Source organism: Trachurus trachurus, assembly GCF_905171665.1.
Source record: "Trachurus trachurus genome assembly, chromosome: 9".
NCBI lineage: Eukaryota > Metazoa > Chordata > Actinopteri > Carangiformes > Carangidae > Trachurus > Trachurus trachurus.
The window spans coordinates 4,554,037-4,580,509 of record NC_139895.1 but is presented as its reverse complement, the minus strand read 5'-3'; the positions used below and the strand labels follow the sequence as shown (position 1 = coordinate 4,580,509).

The 26,473-nt window shown below is 42.6% G+C and overlaps 1 protein-coding gene across 1 annotated transcript in view; it reads right to left on the bottom strand.

Moving 5' to 3' along the window:
• The window catches only part of prdm6 (PR domain containing 6), a gene marked incomplete at its 3' end in the record, with an annotated part of 110,056 nt that overhangs the window by 71,288 nt on the left and 12,295 nt on the right, over positions 1-26,473 (bottom strand). The window contains exon 5 of the mRNA XM_083979018.1: positions 825-952. Within this exon, the coding sequence (XP_083835144.1) occupies positions 825-952 (128 nt within the window). The remainder of the gene's footprint in view (positions 1-824; positions 953-26,473) is intronic.

Below are 26,473 nucleotides of genomic sequence, written 5' to 3'. Positions count from 1 at the left end.
GGGTACCGACCCACCAGTTGAGAACCACTGTTTTATACTATAGGTTTTATAACGTCAAAAAAAAAAAAAAACACCGTCGACCATCCTCTCTGGATGAAGGATCAGGTTGCGGATCGGCACAAGCCACAGACAGAGCATTTTAATCATATCAGTTAACAATTGATTAATCAGTTAATGAGCGTCGGTCATCGGTAAAAACAACAATATTCATCCCTACCTACAGCTATTTAACAGACAATCATGTTCAGGAAAATACTCCTATACGATTACAAAACTTATGGTGGCTGTAAGGAGAGAAGTGCTGCCTAGTCAGAGACAAGGGAAGAGGACGGACATGTATAAAGTCTGGGTCATTGTGAACAAGGAGAACAACTGCATCCTGACCACAAACTGCACCTGCATGGCTGAGTATGTCATTTAAAATAATATAACGTTAATTAATCTTAGCTTGCTTATGTATGTAACCTCGTCTTCAGTGACTGACGTTATCATAGTAAACATTTCACAACTCATTTGTTCCAATTTTTTTGCTGTGCCTGCGGGCATATCTAGCTTTATCACCATTCAAACCAACATGTCTGACACATTATTTTGCTCCAAATTATTCTGTAAATCTTGCACGTTTTCTTATTTTATCAAAACGATGAGTGCAAACAACAGCACAACAAGACATGATCGCGGCTCCTTCTGCTCTCTTTCTGCAGGCAACATGCGTAGTGGAACGTTCAGTGATGTAGACTGATAAGATCGGTCACTAAAGGAATGAGGGGGACAACAGATTTCCACCAAATGTTGGAGGATTTGAACAAAGCAAGAGTTCTTACCTGTACTGTACAACCATCATGTTCTGCTCCCCACAGTGTCTGGCACAGCGGATGTACCTCATCCAACTGGATTTACTGGGATCATTACCATCGATAAAGTGCTGTAACGTCCCCTCTGCATCGTAGATCTAGAACAAACAAATACATATGCATATATGAGTTATGAAAAGCATAAGTGCTCTTGCTATAATCACTCTGGCATGAATAGCTGTAGGGCATAAAGGTAAGACAGTGATTTGTTACGATTTGTTTAATGCAGGGTTTCCCGCAGCGCTTTCCTGTTAAGGTGGTCGCCTTAAAAACAAAGAGCTGCCGCCTAAACTAACGTCTTAAAAAATAAAAATGTAGCGCTATCCAAACCCCCCCCCCCCCCCCCCTAATGTATCAAGGGGGATGAAAGTGGTGCTCTTGCAACTGCAAAGTTGTAGCAATCACAAAAAAATAATCAGCTGTTTGTTAACCCTTACCCTGTTGTAACGTCAGCGTTACTCTACCAGTTTGTTTCCATTTTCCTCATTAAAAATCTAGGTTATCTCTGAAGACATTTAAAAAAATGAAGACATTGGTCTCAACAATCAATCAATTATAACTCCATGATTATAAAATCTTTAAATTATGATCCTAACAGCATTCCCTATCAACTTGTGAAATCATGATGTCACATGAATATAAAATATTCAATTGTTAGGTTAATGTTTAGATCCACCACATTTCACCAGAACGGACCAGAAGTCATCTGATTGTTCTCAAATTCATTCTGCAGGACGACAAAAAGCCCCCCAAAAATGTCAATGTCTATATTAAGAACTGTAAATTTAGAAGCATTTCCAGGTCAGCAAACCCACTGAGACACAACTTCAACCAGGAGACTATTGGTGAAACTCCAAACATTTAAGTTTAAATCTTTTATCATGCTTTGACATACTGTAAGTGTGTACGCATTAATTATCCATAATACCTGTTGACACTACATTTTCGCAGTGTTAAGCCACATTAATGGTTATTAAGGTTTGGTTGAGGTCGATGACCAACTTCCCATTAATAACTTTAATTATTTACAACAATTAGTCTTAAATTTGTGTGCTTTAAGTGCATAGTGAAGGTGTGTCATAGAGGGAAAAAAACTGAAACACTCCTTTTAAGGGCAGCAACATCAAGCTAATTGACTAATAACTTTAGCTAGGGATCATGTTTCTGTGCTCTAGCCTTGAGCTCCATATTGTAGGCTACACATTACACACATTTATATGAGAGTAGACAGCAAAACAGCATCTCCATGACATTTAAATGTATTTATAAAACTCATACAGAAGCTCCACAGAATACAAACCCGTGAAATCCAGCAGTTCATTTGACAGACAACAAGCAGCTAGCAGCTAACGTTAGCAACTAGCTAACCTCACCGACCGTTACAGCTCGGTAGCACCGCCATCTTGTGGTGAAACTGGAGCACGGTTTTAACGGTATAAAGCTAAAACACAGCATTGAGGACACGCAGAAACAAACAGCAGGTCACTTTGAGTGGGTTTCAAAGTTCATTTCGGCTCGACGGCGCCGAAAAGTACGTTTTTACGCGATTAAATGTCCGCAACAAATCCGCTCGGAAAGTCAACAAACCAGACGTCACTTCACTTCCGTATCACTCCGCGCTGCGCTGAACCACTACATTAGAACTGCAGCCGATGCGCGCAACGTCAAGTAGTTCCTTCTATCAAACGTGAATCCGTCCTCTGTCAAAATAAATGTCAACAGAAAAAAAAATATATCTAGATTTAGAGCAGCATGATGAACACTTCACTGTATTTTATTTAATCTAATGGATTATAGCTGGTTATCATTGACCTGCTGATCAGTTACTATTATTGTTCCTGTTTTATGTTGTATTTAATCAGGTAAAATAGTTTTAAAGGGACAATAAATCAAGCAATAACAGTCAGTAGAATAGAAATGAATAAATAAAACTGTAATATTGTAATCTGCAAAGATATAGGGAAGAAAATATAGTCAGTGTCTGTTTGTAGCCTACTTTTGACTATGGTTGAGGCTATAATATAAAACATAAGAGGAACAAGATGGGATATTTTCCTCAGTGCAAATGTAGGCCTACAGTTGCTGGATTTGGCAAAAAACAATAAAAAAAAAAAAACAGATAGTGGTGGAAAACAATGACAGCAAAACAAACTGGTAATACATTAAAGTATATTGGTCTTAAAATGGGAGGATTATTAAATTATAATGCATTTATGTAGCCTACTATTTTATTTGATGTTACTGGCCCATATTCTCCTCTTCATTCATATGGCTGCAGGGTATTTTTACTCTGGCCTTCGATGTAAAAGCAGACATGGTAGCCTATATAAACGCATTAGGACACATTACAGATGTGGCAGAGCAGAGGGGAGGACAGTCCGATGTTTAACTGCTGAGGAAGTGCAGTCTCCTCTTCAAGTCACAATATTTACAGCAGTTTTAAGGATATATAAGTATTTCATGACACCAACAAGTCCACCTTAAATCAACAAAACGTTACGCAGGTGATCGACTGTCGGTGCTTTAGGAATATTTATGATAAAGCAAAGTCAAAAGCTGTTTATTTTTCACATAATGGCGCAGTCATGTTTCACTTTAAAGTTTTGCACTTGCAGCTCAGACAAAAGAAAAAAAGAAATAACTCGAGCTGATGTGAAATGTTTTAAACAACAAATCATTAGTCTGCCGTGTGTTATTACAGAGCGGCTGGGTGTTAAACCTTATACACAAACCTGATTTACACCTGCTTTAAAAGCCTCGCCGCTGCCGCTGCCGCTGCCAGACGCCAAAACAACTCCTGAGCTCTAAAAATACTTTTACAGAAGGTGTGAAACATGAACCAAACGAGTAGAGGAGGAGGGAACAGGAAGAGGTTTCAGGACGCGTCTCAACAGGAGCATGAAGACATTTTACTCAACGTTAAAATATTAAATCTAAAACTCAGATTAGAGATCTTAATGACCCCATGACCTCTCCTCTAGTGCCACCTACAGGACAGACCTGACCCTGCAACAGAGTCAACACAGCAGTAAATCAATCACATACAAACTCTTCATTAAAACTGATTCAAAATATTTGATCTTTTTGATTTTATTTCAGCTTTTGAAAGTTAAAAGTTGAATTATCTTTCCTCCTGCAGCAGCCAAATAAATCACAAGACTAAAACACACTCATAGAAACAGAACCGAACAATAAACACATATTTGTATTGTATTTATGAAGCTAAAACATCTTTTTCAGTTGAGTATATTTGCATTTTCTTTATTTCTTGAAAAGGCTTGGGCAATGAGACGAAGAGCGATATATAGTTGACTTACTGAAAGTATCTGAAATTGTTTATTTATGTGTCACACCTGTGTGGCACCAACAGGAAGGACTGTCTAGTCTTTATTTCTTGTATTTGTCTCTTGTAATCCCATATGGGATGGGCCACAGTGGTGCATGACACGAATATAAAAAATCCATTAAAAAAATGTATTCATTATTGTATAGTTTTTATTCCTTGTGGTGTAGTTAGTTGTATTTTATTTATTTATTTATTTATTAGGGACTATACGGATGTAAATTTGGTGGTTCGGCTATAATCCGGCATATTTACTGCAGTATTTTATACCAATGTTCATTACTGTAATATGCACTGTCTCTACTCAAATAAAATACTTTTTCTTTCTTTCTCTCCTCTCCCTTTGGCCCCACAACTAAATCAAGAAACATGACCCAGACCGGCATTTTTTTACTCCTCCTTTGTCCTCCAACTCTAACACTTTAATCATCAACTCTAGCACTTTAAACTTCTGACTCCAGCACTTTATTACCCAACTCTGGCACTTTAACCCCCACCACCTACTGGAACACTTGTGCCTACTGTGAACCATGATTGTAATGTGTTGTACAGTTTTTGTCTTACCATGTATTATGATTATATTACTTACTTTGTTTTTTCTTTCTAAAAGAAAAAGAAAAGAAAAAGGGGGTACCCGCCCCATGTTTTTAAATACTGTACCTATACATGTGTTTTTTTTTAACCTGCTTGTTTCTATTTCAGTATAGGGAGATTGTCAACGGAAATTAGCCTTTTAGCTAGAATTGAGTACATTTATATATTATCTTTAAAATGAATGAATGAATGCTTTATTTCAAACATGTGAACAATATATCACACTTGAAGCACTTTAGTCAATACATACAACGCTTTGTATGTTTGAAAAGGAGTAGGAAGAAGCATTAGCTTATTAATTCCTGCCCCTTCTCCACTTAGTACCTAGTACTAGGTTAACAAATAATCACCAACAATCAACAACACCATAACTGTTTGTGTCAAAATAAATGACAATTATGACAGAATGTGAGAACCCCAGTGTTTGTCATATCCCTCTTCATCCCTGTACCTTGTGAATACCATCTGTTTATCAATGTACATGGTCCCTCTTTATCCAATAAAAGGAATTAAATTGAATTATTATCATTATTATTAGGAAAGTTCTCCAGTAGAAAAGGTGTGACTGGTGTAACGGTGTAAAACCACAGTGAGAAACAAACAACCTAGAAACACCGGTTGGTTCAGTTCTGACTTTGCTGTGATATGGATTAGAAACCAGTAGATAAACCAACACAGATCTGGAGATTCCAGCGATTAAACGACACGACCGACTTCATCATTAATCCATCCTGATGCACAGAGACTGTATAGAGGAGTGTGTGTGTGTGTGTGTGTGTGTGTGTGTGTGTGTGTGTGTGTGTGTGTGTGTGTGTGTGTGTGTGTGTGTGTGTGTGTGTGTGTAAGGTGACGACCTGCAGCCGATAGCGGACGACACAGGATCAATGTGAACGACGCACACAGACTCACAGTTTAAAGCCATTACAGTCTCTTTTAGCTTCACTTTCTTCTTTCTTCTCTTCACTGTGTTTCTTGCACGGGGCTGTGTTATTTATATTGTGCTTTTTACCCACTCTGCACTGAGTGTGTCGCTCATAAACACACCACTTGTAAATGTGTGTGTGTGTGTGTGTTCTCCTCCCACTCTGGGCTGTTGTTTAAAGCTTTTGTTACTCGCAGCCATTTGTCACTGACGCCTGTTTAAACAAATCACGGTGCGTTTAACAGCCTCCGCCTCCGTCCGTGCTGCTCCGCTGCGCTGCAGGGAGAAAACAGACCCGACACCGAGCTGAAAAACCACTAGAAATAAAAGTAAAACTCACTGAAAGCTTCTATGGTTAAATGTTATGTTATTGTGTTGTTACACTTTTAACTATGCACCTTTTATTTTGTGTATCTGATCTATGTCCTGTTGTTTTAAGAATAAAGGAGGAGTTAAGATATTAAACAAATTTTAACGTGGCTGTAAAGAGTCAGTTTGGTTGTTGCGTAAAAGTCCTGTCTAGTATACGATTTGAATTTCCTGCTGTTTTCCCTCCAAAATAAAACCACAGAGGAGTTTATTTATTCACATAGACTGTGGATTAAACAAAAAGATACTGGGTCAGTGGACATTTTTAAATAACTTAAACCCAACGTTTATTCCATTTTATTAAATTATTGTATTTTATTTATCCTATTATTTTTCTATTTTCATTGTAAAGCACTTTGAGCTGCATTGTTTGTCTGAAAGTTGGTATACAAATGAAGTTATTATTACCTTATTACTATTACTTATTATTATTTTTATATTATATTAGTCGTAACTTACTTTATTTGTATTGTTATATTTTATTTTATTCTATTATTTCCCTACTTGACTCCCTTCATCAATGCACTAAGCCTTTTGTTAGATTATACATGTTTACTTTTTATAACATTTATATCATACATGTATCATTGTTATGTAAGCTGCTGGACGATGTGAATTTCCCTCCTATAGGGATTAATAAAGTATTTTCTATTCTATTCTATTCTATTTATATCTGTCACAGCACTATGAGCAAGTGTTGTATTTAAATAAAGTTTATTATTTTTGCATTGTTATTTTTCTGAATTAATAATAATCAAATGCTAGAGGAACATCTGAGTGTCTTGTTTTCAGTAAATGTCTGATATGTAGAATATAACAGGTGACAGGTGTGTATCTATTTCCTGATGATACACAAGTAGCTTTTTCTTTAATGATAAGTGAATAAATCAAAACGTACTATTTATCCTCATATATAATAATAATATATAATATATAATAATAATAAATCTGAGCTGATCCTCTGACTCGGTGACCGGCCTCTGACTGGACCGTCGGCAGCTGGTTTCCATGCCGACGTCGTTCCGTCAAAGACGTTTCGTCCTCTCGAGTGTTTATCGAATCCATCGCCGCAAAAATTCCTTCGTCAAGACAAACGGCCAAATATAACAAGTTGTTTAGTTCAACCGACAGAAAATGTTGCAAACACTGTCAGAGCGGCGAGAGGGGGAAGGGGAGGAGGAGGAGGAGGAGGAGGAGGAGGGGGAGGAGGAGAGGAGGAGAAGGAGAGGAGAGGGGGAGAGGAGAGGGGGAGGAGGAGGAGGAGAGGAGGTGGAGGGGAAGAGGAGGAGGAGAGGAGGAGGAGTAGAGGAGAGGGGGAGAGGAGAGGGGGAGGAGGAGGAGGAGGAGAGGAGGAGGAGTAGAGGAGAGGGGGAGAGGAGAGGGGGAGGAGGAGAGGAGGAGGAGTAGAGGAGAGGGGGAGAGGAGAGGGGGAGGAGGAGGAGGAGAGGAGGTGGAGGGGAAGAGGAGGAGGAGAGGAGAGGAAAAGGAGAGGAGGAGGAAGAAGAGGAAAAAGAGGAGTAAAGAAGGAGGAGGAGGAGGAAGAGGAGAGGAGAGGAGGAGGAGGAGGAGGAGGAGAGGAGGAGAGGAGGAGGAGGAGAGAGGAGGAGGAGGAGGAGGAGGAGAGGAGGAGAGGAGGAGGAGGAGGAGAGGAGGAGGAGGAGGAGGAGGAGAGGAGGAGGAGGAGGAGAGGAGAGGAGGAGGAGGAGAGGAGAGGGGGAGGAGAGGAGGAGGAGAGGAGGAGGAGGAGGAGGAGGAGGAGGAGGAGGAGGAGGAGGAGGAGGAGGGGAGGAGGAGAGAGGAGAGGAGGAGGAGGAAGAAGAGGAGGAGGAGAGGAGGAGGAGAGGGGAGGAGGAGGAGGAGGAGGAGAGGAGGAGAGGGGGAGGAGGAGAGGAGGAGAGGAGGAGGAGGAGGAGGAGAGGAGAGGAGGAGAGGAGGACAGGAGGAGGAGGAGGAGGGGAGAAGGAGGAGGAAGAACAGGGAGGAAGAGGAAGAAGAGGAGGAGGAGGAAGAACAAGGAGGAGGAGGAGGAAGAGGAGAGGAAAGGTGGAGGAGGAGAAGAGGAGAGGAAGAGGAGGAGAAGGAGAGGAGAGGAGGAGGAGGAGAGGGGGAGGAGGAGAAGAGGAGAGGAAGAGGAGGAGGAAGAGGAGGAGAGGAGAAGAGGAGGAGGAGGAGAGGAGGAAGAGAGGAGGAGGAGGAAGAGGAGAGGGGGAGAAAAGGAGGAGGAGGAGAGAGGGAGAGGAGGAGGAGGAAGAGGAAAGAAGAAGAGGAGGAGGAGGAGGGGGAGGAGGAGAGGAGGAGGAGGAGAGGGGAGGAGGAGGAGAGGAGGAGGAGGAGAGGGGAGGAGGAGGAGAGGAGGAGGAGGAGGAGGAGAGGGGGAGGAGGGGGAGGAGGAGGAGGAGAAGGGGGAGGAGGGGGAGGAGGAGGAGGAGAAGGGGGAGGAGGGGGAGGAGGAGGAGGAGAAGGGGGAGGAGGGGGAGGAGGAGGAGGAGGAGGAGAGGAGGAGGAGGAGAGGGGAGGAGGAGGAGAGGAGGAGGAGGAGGAGGAGGAGAGGGGGAGGAGGGGGAGGAAGAGGAAAGAAGAAGAGGAGGAGGAGGAGAGGAGGAGGAGGGGGAGGAGGGGGAGGAGGAGGAGGAGGAGGAGAGGAGGAGGAGGAGAGGGGAGGAGGAGGAGAGGAGGAGGAGAGGAGGAGGAGGAGGAGGAGAGGGGGAGGAGGGGGAGGAGGAGGAGGAGAGGAGGAGGAGGAGGAGAGAGGGAGAGGAGGAGGAGAGGAAAGGAGGAGGTGGAGGAGGGGAAGAGGAAGAAGGAAGAGGAGTAAAGAAGGAGGAAGAAGAGGAAGGGAATAAGCAGGAAGAGGAGGAGGAGGAAAGGAAAAAGAGGAAGGAGAGGATGAAGATTCTCTGCTCTAACTCTTTATCTGATCAGATCTAATCATTATTGATCATTGATGAAGCAGCCGATCACTTCCTGTCTCTGTGGTTCTGGTCCAGACGACGACGCGTTCACTGACACCGACGGAAAACAGGAAAGCAAAGCAAAAAATAAATAATAACGTGATTGATTAATAAAGTGTCAGAACAGTTTATTATCATCATCAGTAATAGATCAGATCGGCTGCAGCTGCTCGCTCCAGTTTCTGTCTCACACTCCGATTCTACTAAAACACCAGTTCAAACAGTAAAACGTGTCGAAGTCGGTTCACGTACGACACGTTTTCACTGTGAGACGCCACAAAGACGAGAATCTGACGAGATTTACACAGTTAAATAATAAAAAATAAAAGTCTTCACATTTTTAACATTTGGACTTTCTAACAGAACAAAACAGTTCCTAATGCAGCGACAGAGTGAGTGAGTTTTAAAGTTATTGAGCTTTTTACAGAGTGTGTGTTACATTTACAAGAGCCAGAGGAGCTAAGAGGAGAGGATTAACTCTCTCTCTCTGAGACCGAGACACACACACACACACACACACACACACACACACACACACACACACACACACACACACACACACACACACACACACACACACACAGCGACGGCCTGTGTGTGTGTGTGTGTTTTAAGAGGGTGGATTACTGCTCTCTCTTTCAGTCATTGATCTCAGCTGTCAGTGCTTCACTTACTGCTCTGTCACTGTCCACACACACACACACACACACACACACACACACACACACACACACACACACACACACACACACACACACACACACACACACACACACAGATACACACACAGTTTGAGGCTACACTGCAAAAACTCAAATATCTTACCAAGAATATTTGTCTTATTTCTAGTCAAAACAAATCTAATTCTACTTAAAATAAGACTCATTACATTTAAAAAGCAGCTTGTTTTTTAGACACTTTTTACTTCTTTCAAGCAGATTTTCACTTGAAATAAGTAGAAAAATCTGATAGTGGAGCAAGTTTTTCTTCCTTATTACAAGCACAAAAAACTTGCTTTCACTGGCAGATTTTTCTACTTATTTCAAGTGAAAATTCGTTTGAAACGAGTGAAAATGATCTAAAAACAAGTTAATTTTTAGGTGATGAGTCTTATTTAAAGTGGAAAGAGATTAGTTTCGACTAGAAATGAGACTATTTGACAAAAAATAAGACAAATATTCTTGGAAAGATTTAGAGTTTTTGCAGTGTGATGCTGAGACGGAGGCCGATGCTGTAAAAAACTTTCAGCTTCACATCGCACAAAGCACAAAAGAAAACACACAGAACCAGCACAAGTAGCTACCAACACCAGTACCAATTTCAGTCCCACAACCAGCTACTACAAGTCAAAGCTTCTGGTAGATGGATCTAGTATCGGTATCGGTACTAGTCAGAAGTTCACCACTACCAGGACCAGGACCAGGACCAGCCTCTGTTTCACCAGCAGCAGCACCAGGTCTGGCACCAGTACCAATCAAAGCTCAGTCAAAAACTCTTTCTCTCCCAAGCTGCCGTGCTCGGTGTGTTCAGGTGCAGTGGGAAAGCTCCCGTTTGTGTCATTATAAACACAGGAATATCAACTCTTGACTTGCTTCAAGTAAAATAAACTAAGCCTAAGCAGCAGAACTTCAATCCGCTCCCATTCATCGCTGCCGTGGCGATGCGGGGACAGACACAACTACCGCAAAACAGGAGCAATTAAACTGAAAATCTTCAGATTCCTTCTTTTAGACCTAAAATGTTAGGAACATACAGCCCCCAGCTAGCCTGACAAGCCAGATTACATCATTAACATGTCTAGTCTGGCAACGACCGGTAGACCTCGGCTCAATCCAGGGGGCGGGATGAAGGCTGTCTTTCAAACTGCCCCTGCACCAATAGGGTAGCGCTACGACCAATCAGAGCAAAGAGCAGGGTGATGTTAGCCTGACAAGCCAATTAAAATGTATGTCGTCATGGTGTTAAGCCGCCCAACGACTCTCTAAACAGATAGAGCGCTGTGATTGGTGAACACAAACGGTGTTCGAGACTCAAAAAGTTCCTATGGCTCGTTTCTAGACCCACCTACATGTACGGAGCAAATATATTTGCTGCCGCTAGGGTGCAGCTAGATTTCTAGCCTACTTAAAGCAGAAGTGAGTGATCCGGTCGTTTTGGCTAATGCTGCGTTCCAGGCAGGCTTTTGAAATCATAAATTACAGCTTCAAGTCACAACTTACGACTTTGTAGCGTTCCAGGCAACCCACTCGTGTTTTTCCGACCTGTTTTACCGGTGAAAGTCACTATAACGGCCACTCGTAACTTCCGACCGGTGAACTCGTACCAGTACGTCTTTTTGTACAGTCTATGTACCAGATCGAACTGGTACGACGTCACAGGTCGGAAAAAAACGAGTTTCCTTGAACGCACCATAACAGTCCTCGACGCTACGTCACCACATTCACGGCGTCCCTTGGCTGCACACACAGCCCTGCATGCCGTTCTCTCTCCTCATTGGATAAAAACTGTAGGATACGATAAATGTTTTCTCCTCGGCTCAGAGCAGAGCAGAGGGACTGAGAGACCCGTGTTTCAGTCCAAACACTCTATGTAAGTGATTGCTGTCGGAAGATATAACTATTTAAGACTTATATTAACACAAATATATCACTCACTTCTGCTTTAAGTACAGTACTCAAGTAAATTTATTCCGTTACTGTCCACCACTGTTCGTGTGTCGTAATGTTACATAATGTTACATGATTATCTCATAGTGTGGTGAATGTGCAGGTCACAACTTGTCCACCAGAGCGTTGTGGAGTTGTTGGATTGTGTATTTGATGAGTTTGATGAAGGAAAGGCAAAAATACCACACGCTGTGCAGAGCTCACGTCTCTGCCCCGCTGATCTAAAAACAACATTCACCAACAATTAGAGGTAACAAACCTACTGCTATGACTATAGGGATTATGGTGAGAGGAGAATTTGCCAAAATGTTGAACTATCCCTTTAAGGTGGAAATCCTGCAGAGTTCCTCTTTAAAGTACAACAACAACAGGTGAGTGGTGTCTCCAGTATTAGAACAAAAGCATCAGATATAAACATGTTAAACACTCCTTATGTCCGACTGACGACTGCACAACCTCATCCAACAGCTGAGTGTGTGTGTGTGTGTGTGTGTGTGTGTGTGTGTGTGTGTGTGTGTGTGTGTGTGTGTGTGTGTGTGTGTGTGTGTGTGTGTGTGTGTGTGTGTGTGTGTGTGTGTGTGTGTGTGTGTGTGTGTGTGCGCAGACAGAAAGTGTGTCTGAAATTTACTGACAGTGTCTCGACCTTTTGACCTTATTACAGAGAGTAAATCTGCTGCTTGTCTGAGCCGAGCGGGAGGAGAGATACTGTGTGTGTGTGTGTGTGTGTGTGTGTGTGTGTGTGTGTGTGTGTGTGTGTGTGTGTGTGTGTGTAGACAGGAATGTGCTTCAGTTATCAGTTGAAAACACTTAGCCGCGGCTCTGAACACACAACTGGCATGTAAATGGGGCCCGTGTGTGTGTGTGTGTGTGTGTCTGAAACGTGTTTATCAGCGAGTGTGTGACGTGTGTGTGTGTCAGTGGGTCACTAATGCAGCTGTGAGTCATCATGTCAGACAAGAGTGTTACAACACTTTGTCTCACACACACACAGACACACACACACACACACACACACACAGACACACACACAGATGAGTGTATCTATCTACCACGTTTGTATTTTTACATTTGAAGATTCACATGAGAAAAATGTCTCAGCTCATCGGGGTCAGAGACAGTCCGTCAGCATCCTTCATCATCTCCTCCTCCTCCTCCTCTTCTTCAGAACCACCCTGTCTTCTCCTCCTCCTCCTCCTCCTCCTCCTCCTCCTCCTTCTCCTCCGTTTTCACTCTAAATCCTGTAAAACTGTTCCTGAGAGCCGATCAATGCTCACACACTTCTCCTCTACAGCTAATCAATGAAACTCCACTAATTCTACTGTTATCTGCTCTCTTCATCAGCCTCCTCCTCCTCCTCCTCCTCCTCCTCCTTCTTATCTTACCAGGTCTCCTCCTCCTCCTCTTCTTCTTCATCTCCTTCCTCCTTCACTTCTTTTTCCTTTCCCTCCATCTGTTGACTGTCTAATTTACCCAGACATGTCCACTTTTTACGTCCTGTCCGGGGCGTCCGGGCGGGTTTTTATAAGTTCATGAAAATGTCCGGTTTTCAATGTTTTTCATGGGACCATTAAACCTATACTTGACTGGCGCTTTGCACAGAATACTCCAGTATTTTGTTGCGTCTCTGACGTAGCTAATTCCCGAGAGGCTGCCTCAGTGCCTCTGTGTGTGTGTGCGGCTCTGCAACGCGCTCATACAGAGGCAGCAGACGTCACGTCGGAGCAGCGTTTCCTCTGCTCACAAAATGCCAAAGCGCAAGTTGTAGCTTTACCAGGGGCGGACTGGACATCTGTGTGTTACGACCGGCGGTAACAAAGCAAAAAATAATCTTCTTCCTTGTATAATCCAAAAATTATTTCATGAGAGGGAAGGTTGTAGAAGATATGACTTAAGAGGAAAACTCAAATTGCAACAGCAAAGTGTAAGATCGACTCTTAAAAGTATGTGTATTTCTGTCGGAGGGGTTATTCTATGGAATAGCTTGGATGTAGAGATTAAACTCAGCAAAAGTGTTAATCCATTTAAAAGTAAGTTTAGAAAAGGAGTGTTTGAAATGTATAGCAGAGAGGAGGAGAGATAAATGATGTAAACTAATGTGATGACTATGGGGGGGAGGGGTTTTGGAGAGTGACTTTGTGTTTTGGTTGTGTTGTATGTGTGTTGTCTGGCCGGCGGCTGCCTCGTAGTCATTCTTTTCCTTTTCTTTTTTTTTCTAAATACCCGAAAGCCGTTTTTATCTGTGACCAGGGCTGGCCCAAGCCTCCACGGGGCCCTAAGGGGCCCTCTATTATTGCCAATAATACTGATTATTGATGATTTACACACCTAGCTACTACAAACTAATTAAATGTTTTCTAATCTGTCCTTACGGATCATCATCCTAGGAATGTTTTTAGCCATCTATGGTTTTTAATCTGAAATGATGTCAAATTCATCCAAAAGTGCAGCCTGGGGTTGTTGTTCTGGGCAAATTGAATCGTAGGCAACTGGACTTGTATTTGTCTGGGAAGACGTTTCGGTCTAGCTAGTGCAGACTAGTGAAACTTGTTGCGTACGAACTGATGAAGCCCCTTGGATAAGAGGCCAAACATCTTCCCAGACAAATACAAGTCCAGTTGCCTACGATTCAATTTGCCCAGAAAAAGAACGATGACCTGGATGAATGAGGTTGGGGTTGATTTACACTTCAAAGTGTATATATATAGGCCTAGTACAAATGTCATATGGGCCTATACTAAAAGTAACAAAATAAACCAATAGCCAATGCATTTGCTGTAAACACGTCATCATTTCTTTTTGGTTTTAAACAAACTGCAACAGCAATGTGAAACAACAACTTAAAGTGCAACCACAACAATTAAGGGTTTTTGTAAATACACAGGATTTCTCAAGAGATCGACAGAAGTTACACAGAAAGTTTATTGCTCTCTGCTTAGGTCCATGGTGCCCTAAGCAGGTGCTTAGTTTGCTTACTGTATGCCTTGGGCTGGCTCTGTCTGTGATCTCTATCTGTTTATACCTACACTTTTTTGGAAATCAAAATATGGTCACCCTAGTCTGATTCTCGTCTCTTTTAAAAAACCACACAACGCTGAAATCTAAACGTCCAACAAAGGTTGAATAAAAACCAAAGTCAAGCTCCTCTCTGACGTTCAGCTCTGGCTTTGTTGACGACTCAATTTTTCAGCAGTAAGCCTCATAAAGCGTGCCGCCATCGCTGCCATCAACGCCGCCGCCGCCGCCGCCGTCATCATCGTGCCCAAGAGCAACAGTCTGGACCTCAGCGGACAGAGAAACAGTTCTGTCAGCCGGGTCATAAATCAGAGGGTAATAATCGCTCAGAGAAACAGATAATATTTGGATAACAGACCTCAATTCACCTCCTCAACACCAGAGAGTTCACGTCTGTCTGCTGCTTTCTCACACAACAACGGCCAGAGAGGAGGAGGAGGAGGAGGAGGAGGAGGAGGAGGAGAGCCGGACACCAACATCACCCTGGGACGGGGCACCGAGGAACCACCACCAACACTGAGGTACAACCACCTACAGGACCGAGGTACAATCACCTAAACGACTGAGGTACAACCACCTACAGGACCGAGGTACAACCACCTACAGGACCGAGGTACAACCACCTAAATGACTGAGGTACAACCACCTACTGGACCGAGGTACAACCACCTACAGGACCGAGGTACAACCACCTACAGGACCGAGGTACAACCACCTAAAGAACTGAGGTACAACCACCTACAGGACCGAGGTACAACCACCTAAAGGACCGAGGTACAACCACCTAAAGGACCGAGGTACAACCACCTAAAGGACCGAGGTACAACCACCTAAAGGACCGAGGTACAACCACCTACAGGACCGAGGTACAACCACCTACAGGACTAAGGTACAACCACCTACAGGACCGAGGTACAACCACCTACAGCACCGAGGTACAACCACCTACAGGACTAAGGTACAACCACCTACAGGACTAAGGTACAACCACCTACAGGACTAAGGTACAACCACCTACAGGACCGAGGTTCAACCACCTACAGCACCGAGGTTCAACCACCTACAGCACCGAGGTACAACCACCTACAGGACCGAGGTACAACCACCTACAGGACTGAGGTACAACCACCTACAGGACCGAGGTACAACCTCAGGTACAACCACCTACAGGACCGAGGTACAACCACCTTCAGGACCGAGGTACAACCACCTTCAGGACCGAGGTACAACCACCTACAGGACTGAGGTACAACCACCTACAGCACCGAGGTACAACCACCTTCAGGACCGAGGTACAACCACCTACTGGACCGAGGTACAACCACCTACAGGACCGAAGTACAACCACCTACAGGACCGAAGTACAACCACCTACAGGACCGAGGTACAACCACCTACTGGACCGAGGTACAACCACCTACAGGACCGAGGTACAACCACCTACAGCACCGAGGTACAACCACCTACAGCACCGAGGTTCAACCACCTACAGCACCGAGGTACAACCACCTACAGGACCGAGGTACAACCACCTACAGGGCCGAAGTACCACCACCTACAGGGCCGAGGTACAACCACCTAAAGAACTGAGGTACAACCACCTACAGGACTGAGGTACCACCATCCACACTCTCTGTGTCCGGCCTTCCCTTCAAGACTAACAGACTTCCACAAAGAAAAAAAAACATCAACCTTCTCTTCTTGAGGCTCTTTGTTTATTTTTGATCACCATCAACAAACTGTGTGTAAACCATCTCTGCTTTGAGAGAATCACTTTGAATCAAGTGGATCTCCGGAGGCGACCTCATCGAATTCAAAGCACCGCTCTCTCCAGCTCTGAGTGGTTTACATTCAAGACTCGACCTCTGACCTCTGATGCTGCTTCACACAGAATAAACACAATACACCACATCAATAAAGAACTGTGGTTTGATCCTAAAACCAGATCTGGAACTACAAACAGCACAAACTTCACTAAAATTACTGAATCCTTCTTAGATTGACAGGAAGTCCTTTTTGAACAATATTTGGAGAAGACAGTTAAAACAAAAACCACTGTTGATATATTATAGATCTTTTTTTTAAACATCTTGTTATTAATGTTGTTACATGAAGGACACACGATGATGAACCTCCAGAGTCGGACTCGAACCTGTGACCCAAAGGCCCATGAAGCTCCTCCAAGTCACAGTAGAGGAAACAACCAGCGGCTCCATCGCTGTGTCAACACACACACACACACACACACACACATTGATCACACACTGTTCACACACACACTCGGTGTTGTTGTAACACCAAGGTGCTGATGGAAAACCCCACTCTTTGTTCTCGAACCCCTGTGGTTACCATGCCTACGGGGTGATGTCACGCAGCGCGAGAAATGAACTGAGTTAACCCGACGCAGCGAGCGGGTTTAACCAAACAGCACCGAGGCTGCAGGGCGGTGCACGGCGACCACGGTCTGACCCGGGACTCACACCACCCCCGAGACCTGAACGGGGATTCAGAGGAAACATAGAAGAGATGAAGGAAACATCGGCTCGACCCGACATCCCAGAATCACCAGAACCTGGATCTGGATCTGAGTCACCAGAGTACCATTCCTGATCCTGATACTGGTCTCTGGTCTGTGCAGAGCTTTCATTGTATGAGACAAAAGGCAAGGCAAGGCAATTTTATTTGTATAGCTCGTTTTTACAAACAGTTTGTCTCAAAGGGCTTTACATGGCATCACAACAACATCCTCTGACCTTTGACTCTCACATCGACTGAGGAAAAACTCCATAGAAAACCCTTGTAACAGGGAAACATCTGAGAAACCTCAGGGTGAGCAACAGAGGAGGGATCCCTCACCCAGGACGGACGTGACATAGATGTTGTTACAGACAAGAAAACAGTTTATAACAGAGAATGTGAGAAACATGGAAATGTTTACAACAGCTGAAGGAGGAAGCCAGGAGGAAGCCAGCTTAATGGGAGGACTGGATGGCAGACTGGACAAAAGACAAAAGGACCAATGAGAAGTCGCCTTCAGTGACCTGAATGCATCGTTAGCGTCTTCACGTTGTGACCAGGAGGCGGACATGTTGGATTCAAAGTCATCATCATGTCACTTTGTCACATGATCCATAACCACACACTGTCCTGTCTATCACCGACACATCACGGCAGCTACAAGTGTAGATCAATCCGCTGCTGAAAGTAGTCCCCAACATTTATGAATTTACTGGTAATTTAAAAAAAATTCACAACATCACTGCTGTGTTTTCAAAGATTTAGATCCTCAGCAGAAACCAGTGAGACCTGAGGTTCAGATGTGGACCATGGTACCGTGTGTGTGTTATCTCATAAAATGTTTCAAAACAAAATAATGGTTAGAATATTTTTTCTGTTGTTTCTCTACCAGAAGCTGCCTTCATCAACTCTTGTTAACATTTCCATGTTTCCCACATTCTGTGTCATAAACTATCTTTTTTTTTTTTTTTGTCTACGTCTGTCCGTCCTGGGTGAGGGATACCTCCTCTGTTGCTCACCCTGAGGTTTCTCAGATTTTTCCCTGTTAAAAGGGTTTTCCATGGAGTTTTTCCTCAGTGGATGTGAGGGTCTAAGGACAGAGGATGTTGTTATGATGGGATGTAAAGCCCTTTGGGACAAACTGTTTGTAAAAATGGGCTATACAAATAAAATTGCCTTGCCTTGCCTTGTGTTGTTTGACAACAAGTCTTGATCTTGACAAAGGTCGATCACTGTCGTCACTGTGTATTATTTGTGTATTAAAAGATTAGATCCATGGAAAAAAGCAGAGACTGTAGTTGTCAACGAGGATCAAGAGACAGATGAGTGAATGAATGTTCCATTGTTATTGTCATTCATTCATTATTAACTATTGGTAATCATTATCGTTACCAAGCTGAAGGACTAATGAATGTCCTCTTCAAACAGAGTACCTATAGATCCATCTATAAAGACAACACATACATATTTATTTTTCCTTTTGTCCTAGTTGTTACTTCAGTTCTTGATTCCCACTTCTCTGTCTGAGTCGACTTGGTTGCACCATGTGCGTCATTTCCTAAAAGCCTGTTTAGACGTTCTTCATACACTGTTTTGTTTCACTTTAACCAGATGTTAAAAGTCCAAATCTATGATGTACGATCTGGTCTCTCCACATTGTTATGAGTTTGATAAGTTTTTTTTTTTCCGGTCTGACTTTGACCTCTGGACGAACAGAACTCTTCATTTTTCTCTTTCTGAATAAAAAAAAAACGTCTGGACTAATTTAATTTCCGTCTCTCTGACTGTCGGTTGGATCTATGGGCGACGTTGCGGTGGCCCAGCGGAGCGGGAGCCGCTGACAGGATTTCACCTCTGACTAATCCCACATTAACAGCTCTCGTCTCTTTATCCACTGACCAAACCCACTGTGGTCGTTCTGCCTCGGGCCACAGGAAACCAAAACACATCATCTCCACATTAAACCATCAACGATTACGTAACGAGAGGCGATGATGTCAATGGCGATCAGGGGGGGGGGGGGGGTAGTTCACCCAAAATTGAAATTTCACACATGATCTACTCCCCCTCATGTGGACTAAGGGCTGGGAGAAGTTTCAGAGTCCTCCGTGGCTTCTCTGAGTTACAGGGGGTCTCGGCGTAGCAGTGCATGTCCATATAACGGTTGTGAATGGATACCACTTTTCTTCGTCCAAAAAGACACACCAAAAAACATCTAAATACCTCCATAGTGCTCGTCTGTAATGTCCCTCTTGTATTGAAGCCCCAAAATGCGAAATTGTCCCGAAAAAAATTAAATAAGTCTATTTTTCAAGCTTGTTTTGTAGCAGAAGCTTCTCGAAGCTCCTTTTCCCGGTTCGTCCAAATGTGACAAACCGTAATTTTTTTTCGGGACAATTTCTCATGTCGGGGCTGAATTTCCTTCGGGATTAATAAAGTAAATCTATCTATCTATCTATCTATCTATCTATCTATCTATCTATCTATCTATCTATCTATCTATCTAATACAAGACGGACATTACATACGAGCAGCATGGAGGTATTTGGATGTTTTTTGGTGTGTCTTTTTGTTACGAAGACAGTTGGTATCCATTTGCAACCGTCATATGGACATGCACTGCTACGCCGAGACCCCCTGTAACTCAGAGAAGCCACGGAGGACTCTGAAACTTCTCCCAGCCCTTAGTCCACATGAGGGGTGAGTAGCCTAGATAATGTGTGAAATTTCAATTTTGGGTGAACTATCCCTTTAATAATAATAATAAAAAAAAAACCCAGAATACAGACGTTTAAAAAGCCCCCTTTAAATCATGACATCAGTCAAGAAAACATTAGCGAAGCTTTTACTGGACGCCGCGACCGCAAACCAGAGAAAACACCGAGTCAATGTGGAGTCAGTGGGGACGAGGACGACGCAGCAGCAGCAGCAGCAGCAGCAGCAGCAGCTCAGTCACAAGAAGCAGAGAAAGAAAATAGTTTTTATCTGTCTCATGATGCTTAAAGGGATAGTTCACCCAAAATTCAAATTTCACTCATTATCTCCTCCCCCTCACGTGGACTAAGGGCTGGGAGAAGTTTCAGAGTCCTCCGTGGCTTCTCTGAGTTACAGGGGGTCTCGGCGTAGCAGTGCATGTCCATATGACGGTTGTGAATGGATACCAACTGTCTTCGTAACAAAAAGACACACCAAAAAACATCCAAATACCTCCATGCTGCTCGTATGTAATGTCCCTCTGGTATTGAAGCCCCGACATGAGAAATTGTTCTGAAAAAAATGTAATAAGTCTATATTTTAAGCTTGTTTGTAGCGGAAGCTCCCAGTGTCTCAGTTCACTGCTCTTCCTGTGTCAGAGCAAATCTCGCGTGATTTACACTGACCGGCGGAACAATTTCTCATGTCGGGGCTTCAATACAAGAAGGACATTACATACAAGCAGCATGGAGGTATTTGGATGTTTTTTGGTGTGTCTTTTTGTTACGAAGACAGTTGGTATCCATTGACAACCATTGTATGGACAAATACTGCTGCGCTGAGACCCCCCGTAACTCAGAGAAGCCACGGAGGACTCTGAAACTTCTCCCAGCCCTTAGTCCACATGAGGGGGAGTAGATACTGAGTGAAATTTGAATTTTGGGTGAACTATCCCTTTAAAGTCCAGATTTCAACCCGGCGCTGAGGAATTTTTTCTGAATCCTCCCGAGTCTCGTCATCGTCCCTCGCTAACAAAATATTTACCCTCCGACTGTTTCTCTCTGAACTCTGGTGTTTGGAGACGTTTTCTCCGACGGCCTCGTCCACTCTCTGATCCGTCCGAGACAGAGAGAGAGAGAGAGAAAAAAAAACTTAAAGCGTTAAAAAGAAGAAAAAAGAAAAAAAAACTTGTGTTTTCTCTGCACATTCTTTTCAATCAGGAGGTTCGGACCCGGAGAGGTCACAGGTTCGATTCCGCGGGAAAAAAATCCAGGCTGAGAAACGAGAAACTGTCAAACAAGAAGTGGGAAGTTTTATTTATTTATTATTGCTTTGACTGAAGTTAAAGTCTGAAGTTAAAGCTCTCACACACAGAGAGACTCACAGCAGGAGATACCGATCAGTCTGATTATTGATCAACTCAATCTCAACCTTTTTGCTTCCTGTTTCAAAGTCAGAAAATATACATACATGTTAAAGCTCCATACAGTATAAAGGTAGATGTTTGTGTTAAAGCTCCATACAGTATAAAGGTAGATGTTTGTGTTAAAGCTCCATACAGTATAAAGGTAGATGTTTGTGTTAAAGCTCCATACAGTATAAAGGTAGATGTTTGTGTTAAAGCTCCATACAGTATAAAGGTAGATGTTTGTGTTAAAGCTCCATACAGTATAAAGGTAGATGTTTGTGTTAAAGCTCCATATAGTATAAAGGTAGATGTTTGTATTAAAGCTCCTTCAAAATAAAGGTAGATGTTTGTATTAAAACTCCATACAGTATAAAGGTAGATGTTTGTATTAAAGCTCCATACAGTATAAAGGTAGATGTTTGTGTTAAAGCTCCATACAGTATAAAGGTAGATGTTTGTATTAAAGCTCCATACAGTATAAAGGTAGATGTTTGTATTAAAGCTCCATACAGTATAAAGGTAGATGTCCATGTGTAGTGTGATTATAAAGCAGCTCTAGGTTCTATATTAATACTGTGAAAGTATCAAAGCCTCAGTCCACAGAGAAATGCACACAGCCTGTATTCAGAAACTGAGCCTTTAAAAACCAGCCGTCAGGACTTCCTGTCACTTTGTGATGTCACAACTAAGCCCCGCCCCCTCACCACCTGGACCCACCATCCATCCAACAACAACTTTGCAAGATTTTTAGTTTCTCTGAGTGTTTTATTCTGAAATCTGCTTTTTTTTTTTTTTTTTATCGGATCACTTTAGAAAACAGTCAGCCAATCAGAAGAGCAGCTCAGAGCCTCCTCTCTTCTGATTGGCTGACACTGACCTGTTGTTACTAGAGCTCCAGAGAGAAGCTGAGAGAGGCGATGGAAAACTACACTGAGAAATAAAAGACAGAATAAGAAGAAAATGTTGAACTTTATCAAATATATTAACACTTAAATCTTCTTATAACGACATAATGACGTGTTAGTAACATTATTTTCTATATTCAATTGACTCTATTTCCAAAGCCAGAAGCCAAACTGTGTCTACTCGGAGCTCAGATGCGACCAGATGTTTGGTGTTAAAAAAAAATAAATCACAACAATAATATTGATGATGAAATAATGTTTGTGTTAAAGGTTCTTTCTGCTTCTTCTTCAGCTCCATAAACTCTCACTCACACTCTCCTCCTCTCGGCTCCTCAGCGCAGCGGATCAATGTGTCGAGCCGTAAAATACTGCAGCACCAGAAAATCCTCTCCGCTCCGATGTTAACGGCAAGTGTCTTAATTAAAACTGGCCCTTCCCGGACGCCATAGACAACATGACACCGGCTCCCTGATTGGCTATAGGACACACATCTCTTCCTGTTTTAGGGGGCGTCAATAAGCGAGTTTAACAACCGCTGAGTTTTAATGGGATCTGTGTGTAAAGCTTCTCCGTCGATAGGCCTAATGACCGGTTTCAGCCCGGCAGCCGATAACCTGCCGATGGTTAGAGGCGGATTATCGGCCCCGGCTTCCCTTCAGAGGGGGAGGGCGGTGGGCTTCAGAGGCCGGGCCGAGACACCCAACCAGGGCCAAACACAACAATAACAACAACTACTGTACGAAGACGTTTGAACCGGACGCAGAGACAAGAGAGAAAAGAAATGTTCAACATCTTCATCCTGAAGGAAATACAGGTGAATGCTGAAAGCTGGAAGCTGAATGAGCTGAATGAATTGTTGAAACTATGCTGAATTAAGGTCAGACACTGCAGGTGAATAGGGTAACAAATTTTAACTAACAGATATCACCATGAAACTTCCCAAGTTTAGCACTTACAGTAAGACAAATATTTTTTGTATTACAAGTTTTGTCAAATTCTATGTTTAAATATGTAAATGAGGCAATCTCTGATGAAATATGCACTAATTTGCATATATTTCCAGAACCGAAATCTGAACAATGGATAAAGCTACTTTCAAAATTTTATACAAAGTTTTATTTTGTTGACATATTAGAGTCAGAAGTTTTTACAGAGGAGATTTTGGATATCTCTTTTTTATCACTCTGTAAATGAGAATATACTGTCACCAGCCCTAAAAAAAAAATCAAATTTCGCCCTGTTTTTAGGAATAAAATGTTGTATAAATCAGGCTGTGAATGATATAACAACAATCCCCTCTGTAAAAACCTTCAGAATATAGAAAGGGATCAAACTGGAAGGTTTGGTGTCTGTAAGTGCTGCTGACGTGGAGATTTCTAGCTCAGAGTCTGAGTCTGAAAAACTCTTTCTGAGAAAACGGCCTTTAAAGACTTGTACTGTAAAATTCCATAGATTGTTAATGTAAATTGTACTTTTACGATTGGTTGCGGACACGGAGGAAATTACCATTTTTGGAGTCACATCATTGTTCAGCTTTACAACGATACCTGACATGACATGGGTCAGACTAACTTTTGGCAAATTTAGGAGAAATCTATTGACGAAAGAGACAAAATGAAGTAAAATAACCACCTTAATGTGGATTTTCTACCATTTCTTTTGACTTTTCTGAAAGAAGACATGTTAAGGAAGAAAAATAGCCCAAAATCTCCAAATTGATCAGTGCATGAAAACACAGTGTTTTTGCCTGTAGTGTCTCGCCGTTACAGTAAGAAACTTCTGAAGAGTATGAAATGGTTGGAAATTATCTGATTTGTTGAAGATCAGTATGAAGAAATAGAAAGGCTAAAGTCTACTCAACTATTTATTTAAAATTGACAGTTTAAAACATTTTGGAACCATTACTAATATAGATGCAACAAAGAGTAAAAGTAGAATAACATAGAAGTAGTTTAGTATAGAATAAGTAAGAATAACTACATCATATCTGAAGGGTAAAAGTAAAACATCTAAAAAAAAAATATAGAAATGTTAATAAAAAGTTTGAGGAGAATGTAGAAATCCTGCATATTTATAGTTTAACAGTTGAAGGGTTGAAATCTGAAATAGGTGAGAAAAGATTATAAAGTAGAACTTATAAGAGAAAATAAAAGAAGAAGAATAAAACCTCCACATGTTCATCTGGGATCAGGCAGATTACTGAAGGAAAATTATATTTATAGGAAGAAATTAACTTAAGAAATGTTTTTGTTGCTTTAATTATTAAACTATTTGTCCATATATTCATTAGTGAAAATATCTAAATGATGAGAATAAATTAAAACAAACTATTTAAACAAAAATGTTAAAATAATACAACATAAAGTTTAAATACTGAATTAATAATAATTATTAATGCTAACGATTCTTAATAATGTAATTGTTTAACCTGTTTGTCATACCGTAAATGTTGGTAGAGAAGAGACTGAAAATTCCCATTTAAACAAATAACACTGATGATCCTTGGCTCTAGCTTTTCAAAATAAAAGTACAAAATCTTTACAAAATAAAAGTCCTCATTTTAAACTAATAAAAAAAAAAAGTTCACACACTAAAAACACAGAGAAATTAAATAAGAAGTACTGTAGATCTATTTAGTTTCTGTTTGTATCAATCTGAACAATCTTATAATGTTGTTGACAGGTGATGATGATGATGATGATGAAGCTGAGACACAACCTGCTGCTTTGCTTTGACTTTAAACAAATATGAGAACTAACTACCGGTAATTAAAACTGTTTAACGACACCGACTGTTAAAGGGATAGTTCACCCAAAATTCAAATTTCAAGTTTCAGAGTCCTCCGTGGCTTCTCTGAGTTACAGGGGGTCTCGGCGTAGCAGTGCATGTCCATATAACGGTTGCAAATGGATACCAACTGTCTTCGTAACAAAAAGACACACCAAAAAACATCCAAATGCCTCCATGCTGCTCGTATGTAATGTCCCTCTTGTATTGAAGCCCCGACATGAGAAATTGTCCCGCCGGTTTGCACTGACACAGGCAAAGCAGTGAACTGAGACACTGGGAGTTTCCGCTACAAACAAGCTTAAAATATAGACTTATTACATTTTTTTCGGAACAATTTCTCATGTCGGGGCTTCAATACAAGACGGACATTACGAGCAGCATGGAGGTATTTGGATGTTTTTTGGTGTGTCTTTTTGTTACGAAGACAGTTGGTATCCATTTGCAACCGTCATATGGACATGCACTGCTACGCCGAGACCCCCTGTAACTCAGAGAAGCCACGGAGGACTCTGAAACTTCTCCCAGCCCTTAGTCCACATGAGGGTGAGGAGATACTGAGTGAAGGAAATTTCAATTTTGGGTGAACTATCCCTTTTTAACGACCCCCCCCCCCCCCCCCAGAAACTCGTTAACTAATTAAAGTTTAATTAATAACCACAGTTAACGACCGGCTGAGCTCTGAACTCCGGCTGCTGCTGCTACTGGACTTGGCCGACAACGCCACCACCACACACCACCCTCCTCCTCCTTCTCCTCGCCGTCGCTGACCTCTGACCTCTGACCCTCCTCTCCCTCACATTATACCATGCAGACCCCCCCCTCCCCCTCCCTCCCCCCTCCTCTGTCCCATCCCCCCCCCCCCCCCCCCCCCTCCCCTGCTGCGGTCAACAGCAGAGAGACTGATGTCCGGTCAACCGACGTGTGACTGACCTTTACCAGCGTCGCCACCGGGGACTCATCTATCTCTCTGTCTCCCAGCATCCTTCACTCCTCCCCTCCCCCCCCCCCCCCCACCCCCCCCTCCCCCCCCACCCCCCCCCCCCCCCCCACCTCCTCCAAGTGCTAATGCAGCTGTTTATAACTGCCACATTGACTTTCTCCTGCCACTGTATGTAAATACAATCTGACTCTGATCAATGGACGCAGACGTTGACATGACGACGCTGCACACACACAAACACACACACACACACACACACAGAGCTGCACAACCTGACACACTATTGTCAGAGAAATAATCACGATAAGGTGTTACGATTATCACGATTATTATGCATCAATAGGCTACATTTCACAACACTATAAATGTGTGCAATGTACCTTTTACCTCTATCAGACTAATGTACTTGTTTCCCTTTAAAAGCAATAAAAAAGTTGGTCACAAAAAAAACCCCACTATGAATGTGTAAAATCAAATATAGTCCAAATAGAATGACATTACTAATCTA